The sequence below is a fragment of the Lontra canadensis genome, unplaced genomic scaffold (genome assembly GCF_010015895.1).
Source record: "Lontra canadensis isolate GAN:19392208 unplaced genomic scaffold, GSC_riverotter_1.0 scaffold41, whole genome shotgun sequence".
In the NCBI taxonomy this organism is placed as follows: Eukaryota; Metazoa; Chordata; class Mammalia; order Carnivora; family Mustelidae; genus Lontra; species Lontra canadensis.
Window position 1 is genome coordinate 17593185 of NW_022631035.1, and position 22508 is coordinate 17615692.

The 22508-nt window shown below is 51.8% G+C and overlaps 1 protein-coding gene across 1 annotated transcript in view; it reads right to left on the reverse strand.

Annotated features, from left to right (window-relative positions):
- Positions 1–421: 421 nt before the first annotated feature.
- NMT1 (N-myristoyltransferase 1) overlaps positions 422–22508 on the reverse strand; it is a 30060-nt gene continuing 7973 nt past the window's right edge. The window contains exons 2-12 of the mRNA XM_032871005.1: positions 17626–17734; positions 15086–15230; positions 9668–9786; positions 8793–8884; positions 7719–7835; positions 6815–6985; positions 5921–6029; positions 3291–3461; positions 2559–2726; positions 1423–1560; positions 422–776 (exon numbers count right to left, since the gene is read on the reverse strand). Coding sequence (XP_032726896.1) covers positions 756–776; positions 1423–1560; positions 2559–2726; positions 3291–3461; positions 5921–6029; positions 6815–6985; positions 7719–7835; positions 8793–8884; positions 9668–9786; positions 15086–15230; positions 17626–17734 — 1360 coding nt within the window. The 3' untranslated portion in view covers positions 422–755. The remainder of the gene's footprint in view (positions 777–1422; positions 1561–2558; positions 2727–3290; positions 3462–5920; positions 6030–6814; positions 6986–7718; positions 7836–8792; positions 8885–9667; positions 9787–15085; positions 15231–17625; positions 17735–22508) is intronic.

Genomic DNA, 22508 nt, shown 5'->3' on the forward strand with positions numbered 1-22508 from the left:
ACTCTGCCTCCGCAGACAGTCCCTGCTGTCCAGTGACAGGATGTGGAAAAGGCCCGGCCTCTATGGGACGGCCAGAGTCGGGTCCCACCCAGGACGCCACCTGCGGTTCTTCGAGCTCCGAGCCCGCCCAAGGCTCTGCACCGTCCCTCCACCTTTTCCTGCCTTCTCAAAGCGAATCATTTCGGCCCATCCAGAAGGGGGACTGGAGAAGATTCCCCACATCCTCTTTCTTCTGCTCCCCCAAGAAAAGCCAATGCCTGCTTTCAGAACAAAATAATTCACTGTACCAATAAGTGTTTGTCTGCCACTGTCCTTGGATTCTAAATCTGATGAATGATCTGGATTCAGTTTTCATTAGAGACCGAACATCCTTGTACATTTGGAACATGAAAGATATTTAAAATATTTATATATATATAATATATATATATATATACTTTTATTATTCACCCGTTAACTCCATAATATGCCAATCACGAGCTAGTTTTCAGCAGTTACATTCCCTTGATCACGGCTGCAGAAGGATGTGATTAATTGGAAAACAGGGAGACCAGAGACACGGCCAGAGGTGACATTGCGCAGCCTACACCATTGCAATACAATTGTCAAGTTCAGCGGCGGTTTGGTAAAGCCGGTTCAGTTCTGTCCCCTGTGCCAGGGATTCTCACGTTTGTGAAAAGGACCAACAAGTGGTGGGGTTCCATTTCCTGGTTTGACTTCTCAGTGGCTTTATCCAAAATCTCACTGGCAACCGATTACTGTAACACCAGCCCAACCTAGGAGAGCCAACGGGGAGAGGCAGAGTTGAGCTGACAGTTGTCCCAAGTCTGTCCCCTTCCCTTCTCCCTCCACACCCCACTTCAGAAGTCCCAAAGGACGGAGTCCCCTCGGTGCCATTGGGCTGTGTGAGCAGGCTCATGGGGAGCCCAGACCTTTTGCTCAACCCCTATGAGGGGCTTCCTGCATCCCTCAGATCCTTTGAGGAAAGCAACTGCCAGTCCCAAGGCCTCTTTCCAGCTCGTCTGTCACTGATTTTGTAAATGCTGGTGACTCCACAGCCCAGGGCTGGCCCCTGGGGCTGGCAGAGGAACTGCTGAGGGTGACGCTGGGATGAGGGCAGGAGCCCAGCAGAGGAAACCCCTCAGATCCTTAGACTAGAACCTTCCTGGCTAAGAGCAGGCAGCAGTCACCTGAGGTGGTCCCCAGTGCACGGCTGAGGCGGCTCACCTCATGGGGGAGAGAAGCTGGAGACAAGCTTCTTGGTTTTGTGTGGCTCTGGGGCCTGTCTCCTTTGCCACCCTCACACCAGCTGCTGAAGGGGAATGTGGGCCCTGCCGATGCTGGGGTTCAGACCTGTGGCCCCGTCTCTGCTGGCGACATGAACCCCCTGAGCCCAGCCACACTGCTGGGCCCAGACGTTACCTTCTCCGCTCCCATGCTGGGGCATTTCCAATTGTAAAGGTAATACTGCAGGTTGCCGTCCCCTATGCCGAACTTGAGCTTCTCCAGGAAGGTTTTGTTCTCCATGAGATCCAGTGCATTGAACACGTCGAACCCTTTCTGCAGGGCAGCAGGGAGAAACAGGAACGGGTGAAGACAGAGAGAAGCTGCCTTGCCTTCCTGCCCGTTTCTACCACATCCCAGCCGTGCGGCGAGGCACCCGGGAGAACCACCTCCCTTCGGAAGCCCCGGCTGCATCCGTGTTCGAGCCGAACTCCTGCCAGCGCCTGCTCTCCAGGCTGGTTCTCGTGACTCTCAGAGCACCACGCCATCCGGCCCCTAGTGGGGTCCTCATGTCCCGGTCACTGCTCCTGTGGTTCCGTGTTAGGCCTCCCCAAAACACCGGGCACTGGCACAGTCTTCTCCGGAGACCAAGCCCCAAAGCGCGTCCTCTGAGAAGCTGGCTGCTATCAGCGGCTCAGCATCTGTGCCGCCCCTTAACTCCCTGACACCCCAACTACTAGGCCTTCGCTGCGTCCCCTGGGCTTATGGCAGCTGCCATGCTGCTCTGAGACCGTGACAGAGACACTTCCTAAATCTCACCCCGTTGACCAGAAGGTCTTGCAGGGCACAGGCTGGACGGGCCACCATCTGGCCGGCCCACGTGGACTGGCCTCAGTTCAGGTAGGACCCACGACGAAGGGCTGACACTGACCTCTTCGGGGGTCAAAGCAGCCCAGGCCCCACCCCCGCCACGCGCTACTGTCAGCCGCTCCCGTGACTCACCACGACAGAGACCCAGCTCCCCACTCCCACGCTGGGGAAGTCGTGAGAACCCCTCTCCTCCCGGAGCAGGCCTGGCTACTCGGGCTCCTTGGCAGTGCCTTCGTGAGAACGAAACTCACTGACATAAATCGGGAGTTCAATGCCTTCGCTTCCCGTGGACGTCCCTCGCTCCCTCCTAGCGTGGAGCTGCTGGCTGAGAAGCGCTGGGCCCCTTCCTACACGGAGCGGGAGGCCGAGCGGGGCCGGAAGCCCCGGCCTACAGGCAGCTCTGCCCACCCCGGCTCCCACTGCCCGTCCCCACGCCTCTCCGGGCCCTCCGGTCTTCTCCTCACCATTTTGGCGAGAACAAGGGCGTCGCTCATGAGGTCTAGAAGAGGGGTCTGGGTGTGGACGTTGTAGAAAGAATAAGCAGCCTTTAGACTCTTGTGGGTTGGATGGTTCATGATAGTGGAGGGAAGCGTATAAAAGCTGAGGAAGTCTGTCACCTCACCATTTGCATTCTGAAGGGAAAACAACACAAGGAGGCAATGTCACACAGGCTTGGGGACGCTGCCGCCGGGAAGAGCTTCCTCCGGCTCTCACACCACCTCAGCTCTGCTCCCTGAGATGACTGGGTGCACACCGAAACAGGGGGCACAGGCAGGAGGGAACACACTGGCCAAGGGCACCCGGGGACAGAGCCAGGACGAGAATCCAGGCCAGACCGCGGGCTGCCCCTGCAAAGCGCTCCCTGCGGCCCACATCCCCACGGACCCTGGCCGGCACCACCATAAGCACGGCGGGCGGGTCTCCAAGGCTTACTGAGAAGAGGGGCTTAGTTCTCTCTACTCCGTCACCCGCGCGGGGACTGTGGGTAGGGCAGGGGCAAGAAGGGCTCACGCCAAGTCCAGAGGGCATCCTGTTAGCAAGTACAAGCTACAGCTTCCTCTCTGCAGGGAGGACCGAGCAAGGAGGCTCAAGGAAGTCTAGGAGGCCAACACTGGCATCCATCAGAAGGGCCTCCGGTCCCCGAGCCGCTGGAGGAGAATGCCTCTCAGGGGCCCAGAACTCCCCTCCCTGCTTACCTCTACCACGAAAGTGTCGATGATGTTCTCCTGGGGGTAGAACCAGTGCTCCACCTCCTCCTGGCTCATGACTGGCGTGAGGTGAAACTGCTTCAGGTACCTGGTGAGGAGCTGGTGTACTACTGGAATGTCCTTTTTTTCCATTGGTCGCAGCCCAGCTGTCTTGGGCGTCTGGAAGGCAGACAGACGGGACAGTATCAGGTGTGCTGAACATGAGCCTCTGGACTCCCCGTCAAGTTCTGAAGGCACTGGAACCTTCAGACTGTCTCCCTTCCTACCCCAATCCTGGAGGCACCCACCCAGGCCGTCAAGAGAGAACCCTCAGTCACCCCTGGCAGTGGCGTCTCATGGCCCCCACACGCTCAGGCGCGAGTTCTGCCTCATCAGGATCTTCGGGCCTCTCCCTCCCAGGGAAGGCCACCCTCTCTGGCTGAGGCTATTGCTTCCGTCTCTCATCCAGATGGCCCAGGCCACTTTCCGAAGAAAACACAACCCATCACGCCCCTCCCTGGCTCTAAACTCCCTAATACGGAGCAGGAGACCTTCCACCCTCTGGACCGGTTGGCAGCTCTGACTGTCCTTCCTGTCCCTCTAGCCCCGTGGGTCTCAAAGGGGCTGATTCTGAATATAGGACAATATTCTGAGATATCTTCGGTTGTCACAACTAGAAGGGGTGCTACCGACATCTAGCGGCGAGAAGCCAGGGAAACTACCAAACACCTTATAACGTACAAGATGGTCCCCACAACAATTACCCAGCCCCAAATGTCAATGGTGCCATGAGGGAGCAAAACCCTCATGGATGTGCTGGGGTGGGCACTGGCCCGGGCTACTCATCCACCTAGCAAAGCCGTTCTTGGCTCCTCTCCTCCAAACCCTCGCCACCTTGTCCCACTGCGCTGCAGCTGATCTGTCTGTGCTGGTGTCTCTCCGCTGGACCAGGAGAGCACTTCACAGACCACCAGCTCCTTGCCTAGGCATGCTGGAACCCCTGGGCCCAACAGAGTTGACACCCCGGGCCCACTTTGTCTGTCTGCTCAGACCCTGCCACACCAGTGTGCTTCCAGCTGGGCCTGCTGCAAGTTAAATTCTGAAGAAAATCACCAGACTACTGGGACTTCATCTTAAATCAGGATCCCACCCCACAGCTGCTTTTTCTTAAGGCAGGCTTCCGTGGAATGAACCCATATGATGTTCTGGAGTAAATACCGGGTCTCACAGAACATCCCCAAAGACTCAGGACACAAGGCAGGGTCAGCCAAATCTGGAAGCGGGGTGGGGTTACAGTTTACACAGCTCGGTTACCGTGTGATTCAACTGCTTCTCTGTAGAAACTGCCTTTTTTTTTTTTTTTTTAAAAGATGTCATTTGTTTATTTCACTGACAAGAGATCACAAGTGGGCAGAGAGGCAGGCAGAGAGAGAGATGGAAGCAGGCTCCCTGCGGAACAGAGAGCCCGATGCGGGGCTCGATCCCAGGACCCTGAGATAGTGACCTGAGCTGAAGGCAGAGGCTTTAATCCACTGAGTCACCCAGGTGCCCCTAGAAACTGCTTTCAAAGAGCTGTTCCAGGACCTCAGCCACCCAAATTCCTCACTAATCCTGCTATCTCCAGGGAACACTTACTGACCTCATTTCTACATGGCAGCTCCCACAAGGACACCTCAAATTCTGCACTGACAAGGGCTCTCACCCACGCGCGGGGAGATCCAGAGATAGTCTTCTGGCTACGACACTACTTTAAGAATGCCCTCTGCCTGCCTGGAACTCAGGATAAATCTGTCCTCACAATAGGAGGAGAAGACACCCATCACAGCCCCCCCCCAATCTGTTTTTTGGGGCGGCATCTAACTGTCACAGTCTCTCAAAACAGGACACGGCTGATCCGGACCCAGTGCTGGACTAGCCTGATCCCAGGGTGATTAGGCCAGCCTGATAGCTGACAAAGGCAGGCAGGCAGCTCCCTGATCGGGGGGCACCCAATAACCATGCTGATCCTGGAAGCTCTGCAGGACAAGCGACTTTGAGGTCATCAGGCTCCCAAAACCAGGCATAAGCAGAGAATGAGCAGCAGCATTTCTTCCATTGGAAAATTAGGTAAACGGAGATCCAGAACAGAAAACCAGCTCACTCCAGGCTGCCTACTCCTTCAACTGGCCAGACGTGGACTGGGGGGACCGGGATTAGAAATCTGGGCGACCCTCCCAGGCTGGGGTCACCCCTCCTTCCCCTCAGTGACAGAGGCCGGGAAGATGCTCTGTAGCTTATTTACACAGGCCCTGGGCGACGCTGCAGTTCAGTGAACAGGTTCGTCTTTCTATTTATGCCTCACTTGGGCTCCAGTCACAAAGAATAGGTGTTCTCTGAGCTCATCAACAGCTGACACAGTAGCTAGCCCAGGTGCAGACACAGGAGACCTGAGAAAGCCAAACTAAAATAAAATCCTTGCTATAGACAGCAGAGACAACAGAGACAGGAAGTTGAGGAATTAGGAAACTCTGAGTTGGGTCACTTTTCTGATGCTCCCCCATTCCCACGGCCCCACCAAAGGCTTGCTGCGTTCCTGCTGAGGGCCGGGCTCTCAGCCTCTCCCACTCCACCCCCAACCACCGTCCCGGAGCACCACTGGCCTCTGGCAGTCGGTAGAGCTTCATGGTACGCTGCATGGTCATATTTCTGCTCAGGTGGGAGAACTTCACTTCAATCAGCTTCCGTGGGTTTAGGGACCGATGCCAGTACCTGTGGGGGACACCAATGTCCTATCCTCAGAGGATTCTGGCAAGTCCCACGGAGAGCGATGGCATGGTACTCTCCAGATGGCCAGCAGGTGGCGTGAGAGACACAACAGGCCCCAAGAGCGCCAGGGGCCAGTGCTGGGCTCTCCAACGAGCCCCCCGGTAAATTTACAGCTGCCACAGCTCTCCCTGAATTTTCCGTCTACTTTCTTGCCCCAATTCCAAAAGCCAAGTCCATATCAGTTCTCAGAACGTGCATCCTCCTCCTCCCTCCTCTACTGCATTTGCCTGGTGTTTCAATTCTGAAGTTCTTGAGGCAGAGACTGTTCAATTGCTTAAAACAACTTTCTGGGCAGAGGCTGTCCTTGGGTCCTGCTGGGATCAGACATGCTCTCTTTGGCCCACAGAATATTCAAAACAAAATGAAGCCAACCACTTAAAACTCCTGGACATTTACTATCAAAACCCAGATTTGGGCTGGTCTATAAAAACTACAAAACCCCAACAGAATGAGCCCCACTTCCAAAAGGCGGGAATCAGCAGGACTGGAGAATGGTGAACCCCTCTGGTCAGGGCGCCCACTCTCCAGTCTGTTCCTACGAACTCCCCCTTCACTCTTCTGTGCCCTGCACCTGGCTCCCGTGGGCAGATGCCAACCCTCTTATCAGACAGGAGAGAAGCGGGATGCTCCGGGGCCAGACTGAGGGCCAGAGCTACGTCTCAGATGCAAGCTCCTCAGCGAGAGCGGGCACAGCCAAGACCAGGGAGTGCCTGGCGTGAGACCTTTACCTGCAGGTGCCGACAGGCTTTGGTAATACCACCCCGGCAGTGTAAACAGCTTGGAAAATGCCCTCAAGGTGAACCCGCCGGGTTATCTCCCGGATCAAGACTGGAGCCACCCTCTTGGAGCGCAGCTTCTTGTGGACGCAGAGGAAATTGATCTCCACCATCTTCTTCTCTCTGGAGAGAAAGGAAAAAACCCCAGGGACCGGCTTTTAATAAGGAAGGTAATCCCTTTAAGATCCGGAAGCCAGCACGTCGGCTCCTGCTGCCCCCCTGCTCTGCAGCACCAGGCAAGGAAGCCGCTCCTTTCAACCAGACCCCACTGTCAGAGGGAGGTGGGACTCAAGCCAACTTCTTTATTTGGAGGCACCACCAGGACCTGCCTGGTGAAACCCCACAAGTAGGATGGGGAAGTCCCCCCTGTAGCTGGCAGGGTACCTCAGAGTAAGTCAAGGGCTAGCTTGGAATGTCAAGGGTTCTGACACCCACGAGAATCTCGATCTTGAAGCCCAGAGGACTGTGGTGGTTGGTTCTGATGTTTCCAGGGAAGATGGAGAGCAGAGCTCAGAGCCCCCACAACTGGATGTTGAGTCACACTGGCTGGGGCCCACTTCTGAAGTCGCTCAAGTGCACCACCGTGTGACAGGCATTATAAGTGCAAACACAGGCCCCCGTGCAGATAGCTCCCCGGACCTCACGGTGGACCCCATCCAGCCCAGATCACCAACAAGAGAACCAGCAGCAACTCAGCGCAAGAGACGGACAGTTCCGGTTATGAATTTCTATTCTCAGGACTTGAGTTCCTTCCCTTCACCCTTTCCTTTGTGGAAGGTATGCATATCTTTTCTACCCCGCTCCCAGACCAAGCAGGATGGCGGCAACGTGGGGGGCGGTTGGTGCTGGTACTTACGTGTCATAGATGTGGATGTTTGCTGGAATGGCACTGATGAACCCAACCAGTTTCCGACTTGAGACCACTCGAACCCCGCAGTGCCACTGGGGGAGCCAGCCAGGCGGCCGGAGAGCCCTAGAAGAGAGAGAGAGGACCAGTGCGCTGGGCAGATGGCTTGCGCTCCACGGCCGAGTCTGTTCTCACCTCCTACTCTACCTCTCTGGGGGTTAACAGCTAATTCTCTTTAGGGCCAAGCCCTCCTGGACACACATGGAGCCCTTCCTGTGGCTCAGCCCACCTGGCCCACTCACCCACCCAATCCAAGGCTGTCATACTGAGGACTTTGCACTCGATCGAATTTCTTTGTGCTCGCTCATTTTGCTCGCTTAAGCCAGATGACCTGCTCAGAGTCTGGAGAGTCCCATGGTTGTGAGTCGATGATGGAGGCCCCTGAGCTCTGGTTTCCACCTGCCCTCCAGGCACCATCACCCCCTCTTTCTGCCTGCCCAGTCTTCCCTTTCAGGCAGTCCCTCTCCAGTCCAGCAGGGCCATTTTCAGATAACCAAGCATGCTCAGGAACTGGAGAGGAAATGACTTTTTTTTTTTTTTAAAGATTTTATCTATTTATTTATTTGACAGAGAGATCACAAGTAGTCAGAGAGGCAGGCAGAAAGAGAGGAGGAAGCAGGCTCCCTGCTGAGCAGAGAACCTGATGCAGGGCTCGATCCCAGAACCCTGGGATCACGACCTGAGCCGAAGGCAGAGGCTTTAACCCACGAGCCACCCAGGCACTCCCTCTTTTTTCTTTTGAAATCTCATTCCTCCTTTCCTTCTTACACCAAGTCACCATATAACACATGATCTCTTCTTCTGGGAACCAATGCCACCAAAGCCTCCCTCATCCAGTCATTCTGCCTTAAATAAGGTTTCGATACCTAGCTCCATTAGAAACAACTTTCCTTCAGATGTGGGAACTCAAAATGGACATCCTCATTTGCCATTCAGAAGCTGGTTCTTAACAGGGAAAGTAGGCCCACCATGGGGTCCTGCCCCACGCCCCACCAGAGCTGCCAAGAAGGCCTCATGGCTTACCACAGCAGAAAGTCCGGGGAGTAGTCGAACCGGAACATATTGTCGTCGTCCTCCACGTAGTTCTCATTCAGGAGGCCATAGAGCTCTTTCAGCTGCGGAGAGACAAGTGGCCACCTCAGAGCCACCCTGCCATTGTGGGGGGCGGTGGAGGGGGGGGGAGGCAACCCTAACTCCCTGGGGCTCTAAGCTTTCCAGAAGGACAAGGCAAACTACAAAAAACCAGGTTTCATCTCATAAATCCGTTTTGCTCCTGGCATGGCAGGGACTCTTTTGGAACAAGCACCCTAGCTGAACTAGGGAACCAAGCCCCCGAGAGCCAGAGCGGCAGACTTTGGTACATACAGCGACAGAGCAACAATGGCATCCCGCTACCCAGCCACTCCGTCGTAAGATGGAGAATGAACACACAGATGAACCAGACAACAACTGCACGCCAGAAAGGTAGTGCCTTGGGGGGCTACACAGCTTAATTCTCGATCCGCCTGAGAAGCCAGAGACTATTTAAGGCGGCATCTTGGGGGTGGGTGCCCGGCTGGTGGGGCAGGTGACGCTTGGGCTTGGGTTTGCGAGTCTGAGCCCCACACTGGGCATAGAGATTACTTAAAAAATAAAATCTTAAAAAAAAAAAATGTGGCGTCTTGGGCAGGCCTCAGAGGCAACAGATGGGGGCCAAGGTGGGGTGTGTGTGTGTGCGTGTGTGTGCATGTGTGCGCACATGCATGCAGGTACACACGCGCGTGTCTGCTCCAACCTGCTTGGATCGGCTCTCAAGAAAGTCCCTGAGGAAGGCCTGAAGAGCAGCTGTCTCCACATGACAGCAGAGCTCACGGAAAATGGCGCCCAATCCACAGAGCGGCCTGCCCAGGCCTACTCACCACACCACGGTCCCCCAGGTCCAGGGCATCCCAGGTGAAGCCCTGGGGCAGGGTGTAGGGCTCCTGGCGGATGTTGTCTTTGTCAGGCTCCACGGGCCCATGGGTGTTCACCACTTCTCCTGGAAGAAGAGCACAGCTGTGGGCCTCACCCTCTGTCTTGGGGTGGGGGGTGGGGACTCAGCTCAAACATCGACCCCAGCAAATTCCTCCTGTCCCTAGGAGCCCTGCATCTAGAAGAACACTTTGTGCTTGGCAACCGCAGACCGTCTCTCCAGCTACCCTTAGTCCCCAACAGAGAGCCAACTCGTAGCAAAGCCTCAGAACAATCACTGAGATCCAAGGTGGTTGGTTTTTTTGGAAATTCTTTTACATCTCCCTTTGGTTACTAAATGGCAAACATCTATCTTGACTCATTTGGCCTCCTGCCTTCCGGCTGGTATAAAAAGGACCATCATGGTCCTGGCCCAGGCCCGTCAACCTGGATGGATTTATAAGGAGCTGCAACAAGGCTGCTTTTGTGTCAACAGCAACAGCAATGCGCGGGGCCCACTGCTGAACCAGACGATGGCAGCGAGGCGCCAGGCTCAACCTCAGCCCTGCCAGCCTTGGTCTTCAGCAGTGTGGGCCAGTTAACTGCGACTGCCAGCTTGGGCCCTCAGTGTTTACAGAGCCCTACAAGTGTCTTCAGGCTGAATCACTGATTCTACACAATGCTGCGGGGAAGTTACCCTCTGCTGCACCCCCGCCCCGGACTCCGCCCCTCCTCTGTGCAGTGTGCGGACAGCGCTGGGGGCGGGGAGGGGTGGGCTCAGATGATACAGCTCTGATGCCCACACATGAGATACACCTGAACAAACTTGACCACTTATTTTTGGCTCTTGGAATGATTTGGTTTCCACAGTTCAGAGCTCATTCATATTCACACTTGAAAGAATGCGATGTTTAGTACATTCTGAAAACGGAGCCTTCAAAAGGGACCGACTCCGTACACTGCTTGCTCCCAGCATCCGGCTCTGTACACACTCGGCACTCAATTCAGGCTTTTACTGACTTGCAGAGCCCTGGCCCAAATATGTCATTCCAACCTGCTGAAGGCTGCGGTAACGGACCCGTGGGGCAGGTGTAGTAGGAGAGACCACCTCAGGCTGTGAAGTGAGGACAAGGCCGTCAGGACTGACCGTCTCACTCTCCCTCACTCAGCACATGTACCGAGCACGGACCCGCGTCAGACACTGGGCACAAGTAAGTGCACAGCAGCGAAAAGACAAGGTCCTGGTCCCCACGAGATGGACCACCTTCTGGGGAAGTATTTAGTAAGTCATTACCAACGTGCTAGGGGTCACAAACTGGGATGTGTAGGCAAGGAAGCAACCAGCCACCTCCTATTTACCATCTGGCTTCCCGGGAGATTTGCTTGAGAAAGAGGTTGTATTTTTCTTCCCTAGTTTAGAAACTGGCCTTTTGATTTATTCATAAAATAGCCCTAATGAATTCATTTAACATAAATCAATCTACTTCCAGTCCACTGCCATGTGAAATGTTTGGGGCTCACAAAGCCGAGAGGGCTACATCCTCGGCAGGTCCCAAGGACCTTTCTGCCAGTCCTGTGGAGGTATTGGTCCGTCCCTGCCTTGTACTGAATTTATACCATTTTTCAAAATACATTTAACTTCAGAACCTTTTTCTTATTTTTTCCTAAAATGATTTCCATGGGCAAGATATTCGTAGTCTTCCCCACTGTACTACAATCATCTCAAGGCCAAATCTTTTCCTCTAGGCTGGTTACTAGGGCCCGCGTGCAATGAGCATTTCCATTCACTCCACCACGTGTTCATGGAATCCCAGGGTGCAGCAGTCCTGGGGCAGGAGCTGGTGTGATAGGATGGCACAAGCCCTGGTCACCACAGGCCCCGACAGGTGAGCAGGCACCTCCCCCGCAGCAGGATGAGGGTCCCTGACCACGATAAGCCAGCTGTCCTAGGTCACCTCAAGGCTCTTTGGTATCTGCAAGACATAGCTGACAAGGTAGAGTTCCAGGCCTCTGGGGTGCCAACAGAGCTGGGGAGCAGCCCTAGGCTCCTGCACTGTCCTGCCAGCAGCTGCCACCTGCGGGGAGAAGCCGGTCCTCCACCTTCTTGGCGTTCTCGAGCGCCTCCTGCTGGGCAGGGGTGGGAAACTGCCAGAGAATGGTCAGGGTCCATACAGCCAACGGTCACTAGGCCACCCAGACCCAGTAACCAAGTAAGGATACTGGGAACTTTATTTTTATTTATTTATTTATTTTTAAAAAGATTTTATTTATTTATTTGACAGAGATCACAAGTAGGCAGAGAGGCAGGCAGAGAGAGAGGAGGAAGCAGGCTCCCTGCCCAGCAGAGAGCCCAATGTGGGGCTCAATCCCAGGACCCCGGCATCATGACCTGAGCCGAAGGCAGAGGCTTTAACCCACTGAGCCACCCAGGCGCCCCAATACTGGGAACTTTAAAAAGAAAACTTTGTACTTTCAGAGGGTTCCTTTCTGTACATTCTCTCCCCAAAATTCTCTCTGCCTTTCAACATCAAAGATCCAAAACCACGAACCAGAGCAACCATGAGCGACTTGGAAGCAAAGAACATGGGATTTGGGAGACTTGAAACCGAACGGACAGGGCAAGGAAGAGGGTGAGAGTGGGAAGGTTTCTCTCTCACAGCCCAAAGAAACCACGTACAGGTCTGAGTTCTCCCTTGGGTAGTTACATGTACAAACGAGTCTAAGAATGGCAAAATTCCAATTCGCAGAGGGGATTCAAAGTTTATTTGAGAACAGAACTGCGCGTGCATTTGGGAACACAGAACTGTCACCGTCACATAGCCTAAAACAGCTGCTGTTCAAAAGGCTCCTCCATGGCGAATTTAGGACTGTAAACTACAAAATCCCAGGTCTCTTTAGTGGTATACAACCTAATCGCACCTCTCCTGACAAGGTGGGCAGTAAACAGTACACTTGAAAGGCTTTGCAACCACTGGTGGGGAAGATCACGGCAAGAAGAAGCTGTAAGTCACACTAACCCGAGAAGAACTAGGCTGGCACCTCAGCCATGCGGGCCAACCGAAGCTTCTGAGGTGGTACTCCCTGCGGGACACCTCACGAAAATAAGGGAAGCCTTCCTTTGGGCCTGACCATGGACCTGAAAGGCAGACTGGTCAGGTGCTCAGAGCAACGGCCCTTCCCCCGGGCCCCACGTCACACACAGCCCAGGAGGCACATCCAGAAGAAATAACAGCTGAGCTCATTCCACCTTCCTGAGGGCGTCAGGGCTCCTGTAGCAACCGTGTGTCTTTCTTACAAACTTTCTGACAGTGAAACTGGAGACCCTACATTTACGGGAGGAGAAATGGAGGCAGATAACATAGAGAAACTGGACTGATGAGGAATAGAAAGAAGTCCATGGACCCCAATTCATCTCTGTGAAGAATGGAGCTAAGTTACCCATTTGCAAATTCTTTTTCTTTTTATCTTTTTTTTTTTTTAAGATTTTAATTTATTTATGACAAAGAGAGGCAGTGAGAGAGGGAACACAAGCAGGGGGAGTGTGAGAGGGAGAAGCAGGCATCCCGCTGAGCAGGGAGCCCAATACGGGACTCAATCCTAGGACCCTGGGATCATGACCCAAGCTGAAGGCAGATGCTTAACAACTGAGTCACCCAGGCGTCCCCCATTTGTAAATTCTTCTTTTTTTTTTTTTTAAGGTTTTATTTATTTATTTGACAGACAGAGATCACAAGTAGGCAGAGAGGCAGGGATAGAGAGAGGGAGGGGGGGAAGCAGGCTCCCTGCGGAGCAGAGAGCCCAATGTGTGGCTCGATCCCAGGACCCTGAGATCATGACCTGAGCCGAAGGCAGAGGCTTTAACCCACTGAGCCACCCAGGCACCCCCCCCATTTGTAAATTCTTAATGAAAAATAAAATTGGACCAAAAACCCCAAAACCCATCTGAAAACTGGGCCAAGATGACTGGTGGCCACCACAAAATGCCTCATCAAGCATTTCACTCAGAGGTGGAGGGTGTCGCTCTTGACGTTCTTCCTGCTCCTTGGTGGGGAGTGGTCACTGGGACCCACTCCTAGTAATGCCCTACTAACAGCATTAACTGTGACCCACAGCCTTGCTGGAGGGCTCAGCCAGTGGGCCTGGGACCTGGCTGACCTGGGCAGCTTGACAGACAAGGCAGATGGGTTGGAACAGGGTTCTGGAACAGCGCCTGCTGCCAAATCGCCACCCCTCACCACCCAGGAAGTGCTCTGCTTTCCGCTCTCCCTGGGGGCGCACCTCAGCTCGCTTCTGGATGGTGACTGAACTGCCCAAGAACCGCATCTGCTCTATAACAGTGCCTGAAACCTGCGGTGTGGACACAAATGCCCTCCAGGTTCCAATGCCACAGGTCTGACTGGGGGCCTGAGAGTCCGCATATCCACAACTCTTAGGCAGTGTGCACCCTGCTGGTCTGAGGACCACAATGAGTATCACTGCCCACCTCTGGAACAGATCATCTCTGTGGGCACAGCCGCCCCTTTCCCCTCTCCAGTCTTTGGCCCTGCCCTGCCCCCACCCCCTCTTCCCCATCAAACATTCTGGAAGAGACCAGTCACACACACAACCTGAAGGCCACTTACATTTGGTATCTGAACGCAGTCTTCTCAACACACTTACTTTCTCAGTCACAGAGAAAATGGGCACTGGGCCATCAAATGGCCCAGAATCGTGGTGCAACTGCTCCTGAAACTTCTCAACAGTTAGGTCTGAAGTTAGCCATCAACGTTAGCTGTGGCTCAGTCTCAGAGGGTGTCTCTAACTCTGCGTCAGTCTCTTTAGAATCCTTCTAGCTTTTCTGCCTGTCCCACCCCTTTACGAGCTCAGTAGAGCTTTTATAAAGGGCGCCAACCAGACCTGCAGAGGGCATTCCCGGGGTAGAGCCATCGCTGTTGAGCAAACTGTCAGGTGACGTGCAGTTGGGAAGCACGCACTGAGAGACAAAGGCAAGGGACTGGGGACTCGGCCCACGCCAGGGCCAGATATCTGCCCGACAAGCAAGAGGGTCTCTCTACAAAATCTCTATGGGAAGACAGACCCGTGGGCGCACAACCCCACTCAGCCTGTGGCAAAACAGTTTCTTTGTAGATTTATAGTAGATGATAATGGACTAAAGGAATCAGTGCTTGTTCTCAATAGGTACTCCTGTGAAACAGTAAGATCCCTGAACATTAGTGTTTCCTACTATGTAGTGTTTCCTACACTGCATTTTAAAGACTACCCTCTAAAAATAACCACCAAGGAACTCCAAGACTCTTCTATCCTCCCCCCACAAACTCGGTGTGGCACCCGACACACGGGTCAGACACATCCCTCCCCATCGCCTGGGGAAGAAACCACATACATACCCAGTTTGGGGACGGGCTGCGTGTCCCAGAACTGGTAGCTTCGCTTGCTAGCCTCCTCCATGGTTTTGGCAGGCCCCTGACCCACTGAGAAGAGTTCAATGGCCTTCTGTATTTCCTGGATCCTCTCAGCTGGCAAAGAGTTCATCTGGATGAGACAAAGTTCGGGAGAGAAAAGGCCCATTATGTTAACAAGCACTTTTGATTAATCACAAGTGCAAGAGTTAAGGGGTGTAACTCAAGGAAGGGGTGTGGTTCCTCCATCCCAATCCCAGAGGTCAGATGTCATATGACAACCAGAGAAAGAGTGGTTGGCGATGCGCTCTCTGGATGGTGGGTGCTTATCCTTCTTAGCCTCTTTGTTTGGTGGCCAAAGGAATACACGTTCAGTGTAAAATTTCAAACAATGCAAAAATATATACTATATATAGAAAGTAAACAGCCAACAATCCCACCTCTTAAATATAATCCTTATCATCAACAGTCTTAATTTAGGAGATAGGGTGAAAAGAGATAAATATAATTTCAGGCTTTTTTCCATGCAAGCTCCAAGCACATACGCACAATTGTAAAAAAAAAAAAAACAGAATTGGGTCAGATGTTATTATTCTATATGCTGTTTGTTCTTCCTTAAAAACTATGTCTAGGGGGGCGCGTGGGTGGCTCAGTGGGTTAAAGCCTCTGCCTTTGGCTCAGGTCAAGATCCCAGGGTCCTGGGATCAAGCCCCTCATCAGGCTCTCTGCTCAGCAGGGAGCCTGCTTCCTCCTCTCTCTCTGCCTGCCTCTCTGCCTACTTGTGATCTCTCTCTCTGTGTCAAATAAATAAATTAATTAAAAAAACCAAAAAACTATGTTTTAGGGATGCCTGGGTGGCTTAGTTGGTTAAGCATCTGTCTTCGGCTCAGGTCACAATCCTAGGGTCCTGCATTGGGCTCCTTGCTCACAATCCTAGGGTCCTGCATTGGGCTCCTTGCTCAGCAGGGAGCCTGCTTCTCCCTCTGCTTCTGCCTGCCACTTGTGCTCTCTCTCTCTCTCTGACACATAAATAAATAAAATCTTTAAAAAAATAAAAATAAACACTGCATCTTAGAGACCCTTCCATGCGGACACGCAGACCTGCTCATTTGAACTGAGTCCACTTTGTGGACAGACCACAATATATTTAGCAACCTTCATTGATGGGCATTTTCGTGGTTTTGTTCTTCAGCTTTACAAAAAAACGCCACCATGAATTTTCTTATACATCTATTTTTGCTCACTGGGATATGTATTTCTGTCAGATAAAGTCTAAGAAAGAGACCTTCTGGGTCAAAGGATATGCACATTTGAAATTCTAATATATATTGTCATTATATATAATATAAATTATATATTATGTAATAATATAAATTAATAATCCAATGAACAGTATGTTCATTTTTTTTTGAAGATTTTATTTATTTGACAGAAAGAAACATAGTGAGAAGAGGGAACACAAGCAGGGGGAGTGGGAGTGGGAGAAGCAGGCGGTCAATAATGGTATTTGGTTTTCTCCCCCTTCCCATGGTGGATTTAATATTGAGAATAGTAAAAAATCACTGGAAGGAGAGCCTGGGTGGCTCGGTTGTTAAGTGTCTGCCTTTCAGCTCATGATCCCAGGGTCCTGGGATGGAGCCCCTCATCAGGCTCCCTGCTCAGCGGCAAGCCTGCTTCTCCCTCTCCTACTCCCCGTTTGTGTTCCCTCTCTCGCTGTGTCTCTTTCTGTCAAATAATAAAGAAAATCTTAAAAAAAAAAAAATCACTTGACGCCATTTCCCAACAAGGTAGGAGATTCAAGCTGGAGCACGACATTTGTGGCATACAACAACGTGTAGGCTACCGGAGTGAGACTGGATTTCTTGTGAGGCTTAGACACTATTCTGGAGGTAATTCTAAGAGAGGGATCATACATTCAGGCTTCTCCCAGGGTCTAATCTGAAGGGGGCAGCACTTGCCCAGAAAAAGTTTTCTTCTTTCAGTGTTGTTTCATTTCCGGAACTTACCCATCCCTCCCCGTTCTCCCGGTTCGGGCTGGGGTGTCAGTCCCGGGCCAGCCGCTCTAGGCCAGTGGCTCGAAGCTGCGGGGGCCTCGCTGTTTCCAGCACGGCCACGAGGGCCATCAGGGAATGCTGGAGGTATCTAAAGTGTGGCCTTCAAAAGAGCAGGCCTCTTCTCCTCCCAGGGGTGGGGACTCAGGACAGAAAGGGCTGAGAACCGCTGCTCCAGGTGGAGAGCCTGTCCCCGCGGGCTGGCTGTCGGGCACCTCACACAGCCCCTCGCCTACGCGCACCGAGGGGGAAACGTGCTCGGCAGATGGTGTATAACCTGCTGTGGTTCCTAAGGGACCCAGAGCCGTTTCATCCCCTCAGTCAGGGGCAGCAGAGGGCGGCAGAGGGATCCACCCCCTCCATCTTGAAGCAATACTAGTGGAGACGGTCCTCCTGAATTGCTCTCCGCACCGACCCGCAACTCCCTCCTCTGAAAAAGCGACTCTCGGTCGCACGGAAACAGAGCCTCCTTGTTACCTTCACAGGCTGATCCTGGGCTGAGTCTGTCTCACTGCCTTTCTCTTTCTTCTTCTTCTGTTTCCTTTTCTTCTTTTTGGCTCCAGTGTCATTGGCTGGACTCAAGCCACTGTAAGACAAAGTAAATACTGATGCAGGGTTTTTAAAAAATCATCTGTTTTGAGCTACACCGACAAAGAGCTTTCTGTGGAGCCAGACCTTCCTTAATCAGGCCTGCTGGCTTCAGGAGCTGACTAGAGAATCCAGTCCCGGAGGAGCATTCGGAGGACACCAGGAGCTCGCCGCACGCCCGCCAGCTCTGGGGGATGGGAATAGGGTAAGGGGGAGGGCTGTGCGAGAAATGTCCTATTTGTCTGGATGGACCTTTTCAATTCTGGTTTTTATTTTATGTTTCTTTTCTTCAGGTTGCTAGACTGCCGGCCCCAAAGGCAAATGGTAATTGTTAACGGTGGCAATTCATACCACCAACACATCCTGGGAGCCCTGGATCTAAAATGATGACAGCCCAAAGCAGTCTTTTTGGAAACCCTTCCTCACCCCCACTCCCACCCACCCGGTGCATCAGGCTGAGTGAGATTTCTCCAGCTGGATCTAACTCTCAAGGCAGCACGGCAAAGGGAGGAAAGGAGGAGGAAAAAGGCAGTTCCACGTTGCTGAGGTCTGTCTCCAAGCTAGCAAAACAGTCATGAGCATTGCCTGAATCAGGCCCGCAGGACCTGTGGCGACTGTCAGCTGGCGCAGACTGGGGGATCACCATGGGCAAAGCCTGGCACCTGGGATCTGGGGAAAAGAACAGTGAGGCACCCAGCCACTCCTGCCACAAAGCGACTACATGAAACCTGCTTGTCTGTGAGCCAGGAAAGGGGACAGGCCCTCTGCATGACACGGCCCACGAATGCAGCAGACAATAGTCTCGTAGCCACATTTAAACATCTCCTACAGTATTTCATAATTGTTTTCTGAGGCCTCTCATCTTTACGGAGACACAAATCACATTATACTGTGTTTCTTACCCATTTTCCATTCATTTGCTCCCTAATGTCTTCTCCCAATGCTTACTGATTTCTGGGTTTCCTTCCTTTTATTTTACCTTTGTATTGGATTTTCTTTATTTTATTGATGAGCTTTAAGGTTCACCTTGCAGCTCAGCTTTCTTAACTATGGTTGGACAGCTGACCCTTGAACAACACAGGGGTTAGTTAGGGTCACCAACCCCCAACAGTTGAAAATCTGCACACAACTTTGACTCTCCCCAAATTAGCTGTTAATACCCTACTGTTGATGAGGCCTTACCAATAACATAAGCCAATAAACACAGATTTTCTAGTTGTGTATATTATACACTGTATTCTTCAAATAAGGTAAGCTAGAGACAAGAAAATATTATCAAGGAAAGCCGAAGGAAAATACATTTTATAGTGCTGTACTGTTCAAAGTTCATATGTAGGGGCGCCTGGGTGGCTCAGTGGGTTAAGCCTCTGCCTTTGGCTCAGCACATGATTCTCAGGGTCCTGGGATCGAGCCCCACGTCGGGCTCTCTGATCAGCAGGGAGCCTGCTTCCCACTCTCCCTCTGCCTGCCTCTCTGCCCACTTGTGATGTCTCTCTGTCAAATGAATAAATAAAATCTTAAAAAAAAAAAAAAAAAAGTTCACATGTAAGTAGACCCATCCAGCTCAAACCCCTGCTGTTTAAGGGTCAACTGCAGTCGGTTTCTGCCATGTCTACACTGATTGTGGCACTGTCAGCCTAAGACAATATTACTCTGCCATCCTCCCTGGAAATCTTCCACTGAAAAGGTAAAGTCCGTAGTCCCACCCGAGAATCCAGGGAACACTCATCTGCAGCATAAGCTAAGTGCAGGGCTTTGGCTGTATATTCTAGGTAGCCAATTTCCAAAGAATTAAAATAGTATAAAATACATCTCCCACACCATTATGATAAATTCCATTTAAGCTTTATTTTCTAATTCAGAAAGTGTACTTGGTCTTAAAATGTCTTGGGGTGATTATGAATATTAATTATCCTCTCATAACAAGCAGTACTGTGTAGGGAGAAAGCAATCTGCAGCCATGAGCAGCCACTGCCTGTGGGAGATAGACCTGTTCCTAGGCCTGGGAGGAGCGCTGGCGTCCAGACTTCATGACCTTACACTTGGACTAAAGTTACCTCCAGGGGCACCTGGGTGGCTCAGTGGGTTAACGCCTCTGCCTTCGGCTCAGGCCATAATCCTGGGGTCCTGGGATAGAGTGCTACATCCGGGCTCTCTGCTCAGCAGGAAGCCTGCTTCCGTCCCTCTCTCCCTGCCTGCCTTTCTGCCTGCTTGTGATCTCTGTCTGTCAAATAAATAAATAAAACCTTAAAAAAAAAAGTTACCTCCAGCCTGTACTGGATTTCCCTGATGTGGTCATCTTTCTGCATCACTGTAAACTCTAGTTGGCTGTGGGACTCAGCTCTGTGGAAAAGCTTTCCATACTAGAACGCATGTCCCTCCCATGCAAGAAAGCCCACAGTGGGGGTGCTTGGGTGGCTCAGTGGGTTGAGGCCTCTGCCTTCGGCTCAGGTCGTGATCCCAGGGTCCTGGGATTGAGCCCCGCATCAGGCTCTCTGCTCAGCAGGGAGCCTGCTTCCTCCTCTCTCTGCTTGTCTGTCTGCCTACTTGTGATCTGTCAAAAAAATAAAATAAAATCTTAAAAAAAAAAAAAAAGCCCACAGTGACAGCTGCCTCTTCACTGAGAGGGTATTGAGCCCAACTCTTCCCTAGGTCCATAATCCTCAGTCCCCAGCTAGCTCACTGACTCTTCTCTCGCCCCGCCCTGGCATAACGGCCTGCACCCATCTGCCAGGCCTCTAGATGGTCCCTGACGCAGGGAGACTATGAACTCGGCGAATCTGGTAAAGGCTGGAGGTTACTTTAGTCCAAGTGCACCTCCTAGGTATTATCCTAATGGGACACAGAAGGCATACCATGGAAGGAAAACCAGTAGCATTCAGAGAGGGAATAAGGTGAACCCCTTAAAACCAGATGCTCTGCAAAACCCCCAAGGCCATGGCAAAGTATAGGAACCAGGAAGTCTTTTATGGCCTAAAGAAAACTTTTCCACTGAAGTAATTCAATGTTGTTATCATCTACAGGCCTATTTATAGCTTATAAAAACTCTATGTGGGGGGTCGCCTGGGTGGTTCTGTGGGCTAAGCCTCTGCCTTCGGCTCAGGTCATGATCTCAGGGTCCTGGGATCGTGCCCCGCATTGGGCTCTGTGCTCAGTGGGGAGCCTGCATCCCCCTCTCTTTCTGCCTGCCTCTCTGCCTACTTGTGATATCTCCCTCTCTCTCTCTGTCAAATAAATAAATAAAATCTTAAAAAACAAAACAAAACAAAACTCTATGTGTTTTTTAAATTCCAGGCACAGTCTCACTTCAGTATCAAGAGTATATGGAGCTTATAAAATTTAAAAACTGGTTGATGTTAGGAAACAAAGCAGTGTCCCACTGTTGATACAATGTTAGAAGTCCATTTCAGCTTACTGAATGAGTTACCTCGACCTGGTCTATGAAGTACCATAAAAATATATTTTTAAATAGCTCTATAGTTAAACAAGTTCAAGGCAGAGTTGCTGCGTATCAACCTTTCAGATACTTACTAAACACATTTTCACACAAAGGAAATAAAAGAAATTACTCTTCCCAACTTCAGAAATCTTTCCAAGTAAATCACTAAGAAACAACCTTCCTGCCTTTGCACTGCTGCTCAGTGGAGACACTTATAAGCAGCCATTGCCTCATAGACCCCCCTTTTGTGGAAGGATCTTCGACTGAATTCTTGTTCTCTTTTATGCATCATCAATATACGTGCCTGACAAACTGCAAGGCCCACACTAAACCCAGAGAGCGAATTTCATTTTCCTTGTACTGCCTTGAATTTGCACACGCAGCTACTGAGCAACAATCCTGTTTCAACTTGTACATCAAGCACAGGGACAGATGAAGAACAAAGGGAAGTTAAAGAAGAGCGGTTCTCACCGAGCTGCCAGTACAGAGCTACACCCAAGAGAACGCAGTATGAGCTCACCCTGGTCTCACAGTCAGCAACCAGACAGGGGGACGATGGACGCAGAAGAGATTTCTTTTTTTTTTTTTTTTAAGACTTTTATTTATTTATTTGACAGAGAGAGAGATCACAAGTAGACAGAGAGGCAGGCAGAGAGAGAGGAGGAAGCAGGCTCCCTGCTGAGCAGAGAGCCCGACGCGGGGCTCGATCCCAGGACCCTGGGACCATGACCTGAGCCGAAGGCAGAGGCCTTAACCCACTGAGCCACCCAGGCGCCCCAGAGATTTCTTTTTTTCCAAAGATTTTATTTATTTGCGTGAGAGAGAGAGAGCGCGCACACGCAACTGGAGTAAAGAGCAGGGGGAGAAGCAGACTCCCTACTGAGCAGGGAGCCAGATGCGGGAATGATCCCAGGTCTCCCGGGTCCTTGGGATCATGATCTGAGATCATGACCTGAGCTGAAGGTGGATGCTTAACGGATGGAACCACCCAGGCGCCCCGTGAAGAGATTTCCAAAGAGCTCACCAGGGTTTAGTTTTCAAAGTGATTATGGTAATTTTAATTATTCAAAAGAAACCAAGCTCAGAGGCCTTGAGAGTAAGTCTTCAAGAAGCCTCCCAGAGGGGCACCTGGGTGGCTCAGTGGGTTAAAGCCTCTGCCTTTGGCTTGGGTCCTGATCTCAGGGTCCTGGGATCTAGACCCGCATCAGGCTCCCTGCTCAGTGGGGAGCCTGCTTCCTCCCCTCTATCCCTCTGCCTACTTGTGATCTCTGTCTGTCAAATAAATAAATAAAATTTAAAAAAAAAAAAAAAAGAAGAAGAAGCCGCCTCCCAG